Raw genomic sequence first — 11,064 nt, forward strand, 5'->3', positions numbered from 1 at the left:
TGGTTGACAATGAGTGTTTTATTAATTAGTAGAGATTTAAAACAAATATATATTTAATTTGAAGATTTATTCATATAAAAAAATGGGTAATGCGAGGGATATCAAAATTTTAAACCAAATTTGCAAACCAAATGATTTGTCATCAATAAGAAATAAGCACGTTAATCAACACTTAAGTAATAATCAAATCATCAATAACCATATTATTTGGTTTGCAAATTTGATTTAAAAATTAGTCTCCCTAGCATTATCTGAAAAAATTGATGGTTCACCATGAGAATGTTACTTGTTAATATATTTCTTGATTTGTTTGAACGTATGAATGACTAAAAGACTTCCAAATTAAATGAATTTTCTACAGATAATCTTTAGATAATGATAAGTAGAATAACCAATTCTAATTTTAATGTTGTGTTGAATATAAGTCCCACGTCGGGGATTAAGAAAATAAATTTTGGATAAGTCATGTAATGAGCCACCTATAATTAAATAGGGTTCTAAAAAGTACTAGGCACTAGTTGAGAAGAGACCTAGTGTCTAAGTGCCTAAGAGCATATCCAAAGAAGATGTCAAAATTATATTTGATGGCTGATGTGACAAATTTAAAACAAGTGCTAAATACTCTTCCTTTTCAATGAATATGTCAAATATGTATTTTATTATTTTATTAGGCTTAGAGTTACATTAACTATTAAAAAATAATCAAAATTAATTTTAGTTTTTATTCTATTGATTGTTAATGGGACCCATGAATGAAAAAATTAAATTAAAAAATATTTTACTCATTTGTTTGCTATCAAAAAAGACAGCTATAAAATAAGGAGTCAAATGACTCAACTGCCATACCATATTTGGCATATCCATTGGAGAACACTTGAATGTCTTTTAATCCTATTTGACTTATTTGACATCTTCTTTGGAGATGGTCTAAGTGCCTAGGCAGGACTTAGGTGGAGGCTGAGACATTTTTTTATATAACTTATTGTATAACATATAAATAAATGTCTATTTACACTTAAACAATACATAATTGTATTAGGATACATAAATGAGTAAACTTGATACAAGTCCAATTTTTTAGTTGTTATTGGATTTGATCCACTTTGTTATAGGGGTAGGCAGTTTTTTTGACCAAGCCGCCAAATCCGTCCAACCCAGCCATGGCAAATGGGTTGAATCGATTTTAAAATTATTTTATTGAGTTCCGGGCTACGGCCGTCTTGGGTCGGCCTAAGCGGGTCTAGATGGGCTCCTAAGCGAGTCTAGGCGAGCTCCTAGGAAGGTTTAAGCGTCATTTCTTATTTTTTAAACACTAAGAAATTAATTATGACAATGACCAATAACATTATAATTAACTATTAACCACGTTATTCATGAGATATTAAGATCAGAACTTAAAACTTCGTACTTTTAAATTCATGACGTTAGTGCTACATTTGACCTTCAATTATTAATAATTGGAAGCACAACTCGTGCTCCCACCTAAACTTATCATTCTATGGCTACATGTGGCCTTCAATTATTAATAATAATAATTGGAAGCACTTGCTCCCACCTAAACTTATCATTCTATGGCTATAAATTTGTCTAAAATGATACCATGTTCATCCCATTGCTAGATTTACAGTGAAGCAATTCCTGAAGACTAGCTTCACTAATAATTAGGAGAGTTCTAGAGAGAAATATGAGGTCGGAAAGTCAGTCTCTTGTGGTTCCTGTCGTAGACTTATCCAATGAAAACATGAAGCCTGGAACAGATGCATGGCTCTTGGCATGCAAACAAGTCCAGCATGCACTAGAAGAGTTCTGCTGCTTTGAGGTTGTTTACAATAAAGTTACTTTGGAAACTCATAACTCCATTTTTTCTGCGATAAAAGATCTTTGTGATCTTCCATTAGAAACTAAAATGCAGAAGACCAGTGATAAGCCTCTCCACAACTATTTTGGCCAAAATCCGCTCTTTCCTTACGATTTTTCCTCGGGCATTGAAAATCCAGCAACTGTAGGAGGAGTACAAAAGTTCACTAGTATCATGTGGCCTGAAGGAAATGAACGGTTTCGGTATTTTGTTTCTTACTCCTAAATTTTGTTTTACGCTTATTGTATGTAGAAGGGATTGTTAGGGTATTTTTTTGTGGAAGGCTTAAAAGTGTTTTCTTGGGATTAAAAGCATTTTACTATGTTTGGTCGAAAATATTGTGCTTATATGCTGGAGAAGTACATGCCGGTGTTTCTTTAAGAACCAATTCAAACTATTTTCTCATAAAGCACTTTTAACCCTTTTTTTTATAGGAAGCACTTCCAACTGTTTTTTAAGAAGCACTTCCAACTACATTTTTAGGAAGCACTTCCACCTAGTTTTCTAGAAGCACTTGGAACTTTCTTTTTTTTTTCAAAAAATACTTGGATCTTCAAGTAAGTACTTATGTTGCCGTATTGGTTATAGACTATACATTTAGACAAGATTTCACTTTGATAAATAATAAGGATTCATAGTCTGACAACATAAACATATGTTGTTTGAAAATAGTAAATAAATTTCAACCTTGATATAGTGCATTAACATTGCGCAACTCTTTGTTCTTTGAACTAGTGAAAGTGTTCGTTCCTTCTCAGAGATGATGGTAGAATTGGATCAAATGGTGACAAGAATGGTGTTTGATATTTATGGGGTGGGGAGGCTTTATGACTCTCAGCAGGCATCAACCACTTACCAGCTTAGATGCATTGGATATGAAATACAGAACCAGACGAATGAGAGTAATGTGAGACTGTTTCCTCACACAGACAAGTGTTTCACAACCATACAACATCAAAGTGAGGTCAATGGTTTGCAGATCAAAACAAAGGCAGGCCAATGGATTGATTATGCACCTTCTTCACCTTCATCTTTTATAGTATTTGCATCCGATATACTCATGGTGGGTCACTTTCGCATATCATATTAGTCTTGCTTATATTGTTCTAAACTTTTGTAATTTACAAGGTGCAAGCAAACTGTCTTAGCTCACAATTTTTTTCTACCTTTATTTGGAAGGCATGGAGTAATGACAGGGTATGCGCATGTGAGCATCGAGTCATCCTGAAAGAGATGAAAACAAGATATTCGGTGTCATTATTCTCATATAAAAATGGTATTGTGCAAGTACCTGAAGAGCTCGTTGATAACAAACACCCCTTACGATATAAGCCATTTGATCACTTTGATTTCCTTCGTTTCTATCTAACTGAGGAGGGACAGAAAGCTAAGCATGCTATCAAAGCCTACTGTGGTATTTGAGATCTTATGCGCCATTGTTTTTAAATTCTTGTCTGGCTTCTTCTGCAGCTTCTCTATATCGAATGTAATGCGTGATTTCTTTTCTTCTTTGTTACAGAATAAATAAAGCTGTAGTGTTGTTTTTTCCGATGTGTTGTTCTCTCAATTTTTTTCCTCACGTCTCATTCACTTTACGGCATCTAACCCTCCCATCTCCAACGCCCGTCATCCAAGGCATCTTCAACACTCAACAGTAAGAAAAGTAATTATCTATTTATTTATTATTTATTTATAATTGTGGATCAAACAGTCCAGTTAAAGAAACAAAGATATATTTGGACAGATCTGAGATTTCTGGTAATTGTTCTGAAAACTGAATCTTCCTAAAAAGACGACCAAATTGCACCCTAACACCAACAACCACACTGGCTAGCAAAAGGCATCCTAAACCCTGAGGAATTGAACTGCGGGATCAAAGCTAGTAATTAACTATACTAAATAAAAATTGCAGAACAAATTTTTCAAAATAGGAAAGGCTAAAAATTAAAATAAAAATTCTTATCCTGCATATGTTCAAAATAGGAGGTCGATTTTGAATAGCTTCATTGCTTTTTCGACATGGTGCACGTGCAAATCAATAGTTATTGCAATCTCTATGCTCTTGTTTCTGCAAATTACTGTTTGGGCCATAAATAATAGACTTTTTAGTTAAAATGGTTTATAAAATTGATATAACTCTTTACTTTGATTTCTAAGATTTAAAATCGATATAAGTGGCTTCTGAGTTTGTTCACCATCAATTATTTTGATATTTCCGTAAAAATTTTTGTTAAATGAAGATGACAATAATACTCTCAATTTAATAAACAATTGACCAAAAGTGAAATCTTTTCTCTCCCTCTTTTAATTTTAAGTCCCTTTTTACTTATCATGATAGATTGGCTAAAAAAAGGAAATATAAAAAAGAAAATCACATTGGAATATATTTTTATTGACCAATTAGAATTGCTCCCCAGTCACTATAATTGCTTAATGACTTAACGAAAATTGAGGGCATTTTGTAATTTATCTTTACTTTGTGAGATTTTTCATAGAAGAACCAAAATAATTGATGGTGGATAAACTCATGGATCACTTCTATTGATTTCAAATCTCAAGAACCAAAGTGAAGGTTATGTCAGTTTTAAGGATCATTTTAGCTAAAAAGTTTAAATAAAAACATGGCATGTAGGGAGGCTTATTCATTTTTATTTACTCAAAAGTCGTATGATTCCGGCCCACCAACTTTAAAGTCCAAATCAAGGCTCAGTAGATCATCTTACTTCACTTCACTTGTTCGAGGCCTCAGATAGAAATCCCTCTAAAGTGTGTCTGGCACGCAGATGACCAAAGCCTGAAATATCTCACCCCTTTAAATGCATACACAAGTATCATCCACCACGCTGAGGTCACTACTACGTTCTTTCGAACTATCACAAGATGCAATTGCATGCCACCTACTAGGAATTATAGTCAATATTAGCGCAAAATGGTCGAATTACCCCCTACTCCAACTTAGCAATACAAACAAGGTTGCTTCTTCTCCCCTGCCAATAAATAAAGCCAAAGGCCTTCAAGGCCAGAACCTTTGTCAAATTCAATCTCTAAGGATTAAACACAACCACGAATGATTCTTCAATCATTCAACTGCATTTCAGCACAAACCCAATTGCTTTTCAGTAAACCTCTCTTAGATCTTAAATTACAATCTCAAAGTTGAAGCAAACCTGCCTACGTTCCCTAAGATCTAAAACATTTATAGCTTTGCCTAGATGTGCAATTCTACCACCCTGAGATCAGATGTCATGTGGGAAATTGGTAAACTTTCTCCATTGGCTTGTTGGATTGTCTCATTAAATGGATAAGGAATGGCAAGAGACAAACTGCTAAGATCAGATGTCATATGATTGGTAGCTCATGAATGAACAAGCCACACTTGTTGAGACATATCTGCGGACATTAGGAGGAGCACTGGGCAAGTACTGATTAACTTGCGTATCAGTCATAGGCGAATTGTTCATTTGAAAACAGACTGCAAGAGTGTGATGAGTATTTCCACAGATAATACATCCTTGAGGTACAAGATATCTGAATCTACAAGTTTCTGCAAAATGATTGTTTTTCCCACAGATTTGACATCCTTGAACATTTCTGAACCTACAAATGTCTGCCATGTGATTATTTTTTTCCCACAGATTGACAGTTCTGAACTTGAAAATTGTAATTGTTGGGTGGAGGAACCGAACATTGTACATATAACCACCATTGTTTGCACCACCAGAGAATTTGTAATTACCATTATTGAAAGACTTATATCCACCTTTATTCTTGTTGTTGAATGACTTTTACCCATCAAAACTATTAAGAAAATATTATTATTCCTTCTATTGGACGGACAAGCCGACAGACAAGCCGTCCTACAGCCGTCAAACGTCAAGCCGTCCTACAGCCGTCTAGCCGTCCTACAGCCGTCTAGCCGTCCTATAGCCGACCTACCTTGTCCTACCTATACACTTGTATCATGTATATATATACTTGTAATCTTGTAGAGAAAGTAATAAGAAAAACAAGGCATTCTCTTCCATATTTTACATGGTATCAGAGCGAAAATCTTGGTACCTGTATTCCTAGCCTTCAAACACCATAGCAGAAAATCAAACACCAACAAAATTTTCAAGCGGCAACAACATCAACCTCGGTATGGATACATCAAGTCCTTACTATGTCCATTACTCAGATCACCCTGGCCATATGCTAGTTCCTGAAAAATTGAATGGCTCCAACTATCCATCTTGGAGTAAATCCATGATTCATGCACTCACAGCAAAGAACAAGGTCGGCTTTATTGATGGCTCCATTGCGCCTCCATCAGATGTAACAGCGCCAAAAGAATATGCACTCTGGAAACAATGCAATAGCATGATTTTATCATGGTTTGCACAGTCCGTGGAAAGCAACCTATCCAAAGGTGTTGTTCACGCCAAAAGTGCTCATCAAGTGTGGGAAAATTTCAAAGAATTATTCTCACAAAAGAATGCGCCTACAATCTATCAACTTCAAAAATCTATTGCCTCTCTTTCACAAGGCACCATGACAGTTTCAACCTATTACACACAACTCAAGGGCCTATGGGATGAACTGGACACCTATCGCACTCCTCCCACATGCAACCAAATGAAGCAACACAATGAACAAACAGAAGAAGACCGAATGATGCAATTTCTCATGGGACTCAACGATACATACAGTGGAGTTCGCAGCAATATCCTCATGATGACACCGCTACCAAATGTCCGTCAAGCGTACTCACTCGTTGCTCAAGAAGAGACACAACGCCATATGACGTCGACGGGAACAACCGATAATTTTTCCATAGCCGCTGCAGTTCAAAGTCGACAGAATGACTCCCTCAATAAGCCACACTGTACTCATTGCAACAGAGATGGACATTCGATTGAAAATTGCAGAACATTAAAATACCACTGCAATTATTGTGACAAAAATGGGCATACTGAGGATAGATGTCGATTTAAAAACGGCACCAACAATTCTAATGGCCGACAGCACCACAAGGGACAGCAACCGCGTGGAAATCAAGGCATCACAAAGGACAGCAGGGCACGTGACTCCTATGCCCATGCTGCTGAGAGACAGCAAACCGATGCCGTGTCCTCATCATCATCCAATCCATTGCAGGCCTTTTCTCATGAACAACTACAACAACTTGCCCATGCTGTGTCCTTGATCAATTCCAACCATGCTTCCGGTAATAACAATGATGCTTATGCAAATGCTGCAGGTCTGCCTCCTGTTTCTATCCCTTCAATAAATTCTATATTTTCAAAGCCTTGGATTTTGGATAGTGGAGCTACAGATCACATCATTTCTGATTCCACACTTTTCACTAAAACAAATTCATCGCCTACACCCATAGTCAATTTACCTACAGGTTCTACCGCCCCAATCACTTCCACTGGCACAATACAATTTAATTCTGACATCACTTTAGATAATGTTTTATGTGTCCCCTCATTCCGTTTAAACCTCATGTCTGCCACCAAAGTCACTGATTCTCTAAATTGTTGTGTTATACTATTTCCCACCTTTTGTGTCTTGCAGGACTTGGCTACAAGGAAGATGATTGGCTCGGGTAAACAACGTGGTGGTCTTTATTACATGTCCCCAGTACAGAGGACACCAGTTTCTTGCCAAGTCTCACAACGTTCCAACTTATGGCACATGCGTCTTGGCCATCCTTCTCCTTCTCGTCTTAAATTAGTATCTCCATTATTGTCTTCAAGTAATTTATCTTTTGATAATAATTGTGGCATTTGTCCTATGGCCAAACAAACCAGACTTCCTTTTTCTTTAAGCTCAATTTCAACTCATGCTGCTTTCGATTTATTACATTGTGATATTTGGGGCCCACACAAAATTCCCACACATTCAGGGGCTAGATTCTTTCTTACCATTGTAGATGATTTTACTAGATGCACATGGATATTTCTTATGCAATTTAAATCTCAAACACAACAACTTTTGCAAACCTTCATATCCTTTGTCCACACACAATTTCATGCCAACATTAAGGCAATCCGAGTTGATAATGGGCTAGAATTTTTATCCATGAAATCATTTTTTCAAACCAATGGCATTGAATATCAACGCACATGTGTTTACACTCCACAACAAAATGGAGTTGTCGAACGCAAACATCGTCACATTCTCACTGTTGCTCGTGCCCTCCGCTTCCAATCCCACTTATCTCTCTCATTTTGGGGTGAATGTGTTTTGACAGCTGTCTATCTCATTAACCGTCTCCCATCACCATTACTCTCTAATAAATCACCTTTTGAACTTTTGTACCACCGACCGCCACCACTCACTCATTTGCGGGTTTTTGGTTGCCTCTGTTATGCTACTGTTGTTCATCACACACATAAATTTGACACTCGTGCCAAACGTTGCATTTTTGTTGGCTACCCTCATGGTCAAAAGGGTTATAAACTTTTTGATTTGGATACTCATACATTTTTTGTCAGCCGTGATATACACTTTCACGAAACCACATTTCCCTATGCTTCACATTCCGCACATTCTCCTGAACCACCAGGCCCCACACACCCTCCCCACCCATCAGACCTGCTGCCTTTTGCCCCACCTGATGACCCAATCAACTCCCGCCCACTAACTGCCCCGACCACACCTGACTCAGGCCATGTGCCTCCTCCCTCACCCACTTTCGCTAGCCCGTTACCACTTGCCATCCCACCCTCTCCTGCCAGCCCACGCCTTCATGACCACAGCCCCACTTTTTCTCCTCAGCCCACCGTAGCACCTTCCCGACACTCTACCCGTCCTACGCACCCTCCGGCATGGCATAAAGACTACCACATGTCCAACCACGTCAGTCCATCTACCCTGACGCCTTGTCCTTCAGGTACTCGCTATCCTCTCTCTAATTTCCTCTCCTATTCTCGTTTCTCTCCTTCCCATTCTGCTTTTCTAGCTAACATCACAGGTCCTACCGAGCCCACTTCCTATGCTCAAGCTATCCAAAATCCTCATTGGACACAGGCCATGCATGTCGAATTAGAAGCTTTGCAACAAAATAACACATGGAGTGTGGTTCCACTGCCTCTTGGTCATAAACCCATCGGCTGCAAATGGGTCTACAAAATCAAATACAAGTCCGACGGCACCATTGAGCGATACAAAGCTCGCCTTGTCGCCAAGGGTTATACTCAGGTTGAGGGTGTTGACTATCACAAAACCTTTTCTCCGACTGCCAAACTCACCACCCTACGGTGTCTTCTTACTATTGCATCAGCCCGTCATTGGTATATCCACCAATTAGATGTCCAAAATGCCTTCCTTCATGGTGACCTGCAGGAAGTGGTTTACATGGAGCCTCCTCCTGGCCTTCGCCGACAGGGGGAGAACCTTGTGTGTCGACTCAACAAATCTCTCTATGGACTCAAACAGGCTTCAAGAAACTGGTTTTCTACCTTTTCAGAAACCATTCGGAGAGCTGGTTACAGTCAATCGAAAGCTGATTACTCTCTCTTCACTAAGGCACAAGGTACTTCATTTACTGTAGTCCTTATATATGTTGATGACATACTTCTCACAGGCAATGATCTTGAAGAAATGAATCACCTTAAAATGTTTCTTCTCAAACGCTTCCGCATCAAAGACCTTGGAAATTTGAAGTATTTCTTAGGCATTGAGTTTTCACGTTCAAAGAAAGGTATTTTCATGTCTCAAAGAAAATACGCACTAGATATTTTGCAAGACTCAGGACTCACAGGTGCACGGCCAGACAAGTTTCCGATGGAACAAAATCTCAAGCTCACCCCCACAGATGGAGAGTTGCTCAATGACCCAACTAAGTACAGAAGATTGATTGGCAGGTTAATTTATCTCACTGTCACAAGGCCGGATATAGTTTACTCCGTCCGAACACTTAGTCAATTCATGAATCAACCTCGAAAAACACATTGGGATGCTGCCTTACGGATCCTTAGATACATCAAAGGTACACCTGGTCAAGGTTTGCTGTTTCCCGCCTCTAACAATCTTGCCTTGAAAGCATTCTGTGATTCAGATTGGGGAGGTTGTCGTGCCACAAGAAGATCAGTTACCGGATACTGCATTTTTCTTGGAAATTCTCTTATCTCATGGAGATCCAAGAAACAAACCAATGTCTCTAGATCATCAGCAGAAGCCGAATATCGAGCTATGGCCAATACATGCTTGGAGCTAACTTGGTTACGATATATTTTACAAGATCTAAAGGTACCACAGGTAGCTCCAACACCATTGTACTGTGATAATCAAGTGGCCTTGTACATTGCCGCTAATCCGGTTTTCCATGAACGTACAAAACACATTGAAATTGACTGCCATATTGTACGAGAAAAACTGCAAGCTGGAATGATTAGTCCTTCACATATTCCTACTCGGTTTCAGCTAGCAGATGTGTTTACAAAAGCTTTAGGAAAGGATCAGTTTGTGACTCTACGCGACAAGTTAGGAGTTCACGATATTCACTCTCCAACTTGAGGGGGAGTATTAAGAAAATATTATTATTCCTTCTATTGGACGGACAAGCCGACAGACAAGCCGTCCTACAGCCGTCAAGCGTCAAGCCGTCCTACAGCCGTCTAGCCGTCCTACAGCCGTCTAGCCGTCCTATAGCCGACCTACCTTGTCCTACCTATACACTTGTATCATGTATATATATACTTGTAATCTTGTAGAGAAAGTAATAAGAAAAACAAGGCATTCTCTTCCATATTTTACAAAAACCACCAGTGTTAGAATTGGACTGTTCATTTTTAGAATTATAAGAACCCCCAACTTTTGGAGTTAAACCAAAGACGAATTAGCAACAAGAGTAGCGAACACAGAATTGCCATAAGTATTACCAACCATTGCTTCTTCAGCAAGTAACTGGGACCAATGGCAGGTCCAAGATTTAACATCGGGTGGTCCTAATATTTGAAGTTGAACTTTCCGGAATAGGATTTGGACCATCCAAAATTGAAGTTGAACTATGGCATTGTCCAAACTAACATATCATAATTTTCGAGTGATATATCGCTCCACACTTTTAATTTATACGCATGATCAACTAATGAAGCTAAAAAATTCATGATAAAAGTACTATAAACTAACACATGATCAAAATACTATAAAAAAATCATAAATAACATTCTAATAATCATAACAATAACTACAATCTATTATGAATCTAAAAGTTT

The 11,064-nt window shown here is 38.2% G+C and overlaps 1 protein-coding gene across 1 annotated transcript; it reads left to right on the plus strand.

Annotated features, from left to right (window-relative positions):
* The first annotated feature begins 1,630 nt into the window (after nt 1-1,630).
* On the plus strand, nt 1,631-3,348 carry LOC137714697 (probable 2-oxoglutarate-dependent dioxygenase AOP1). Its single transcript, XM_068453840.1, has 3 exons — nt 1,631-2,061; nt 2,594-2,921; nt 3,038-3,348. Exons 1-3 carry the CDS (start codon nt 1,685-1,687, stop codon nt 3,278-3,280), a joined length of 948 nt encoding a protein of 315 aa, XP_068309941.1. The 5' UTR covers nt 1,631-1,684; the 3' UTR covers nt 3,281-3,348.
* Nucleotides 3,349-11,064: the final 7,716 nt, after the last annotated feature.

Source organism: Pyrus communis, chromosome 14 (genome assembly GCF_963583255.1).
Source record: "Pyrus communis chromosome 14, drPyrComm1.1, whole genome shotgun sequence".
Taxonomy (NCBI): Eukaryota; Viridiplantae; Streptophyta; class Magnoliopsida; order Rosales; family Rosaceae; genus Pyrus; species Pyrus communis.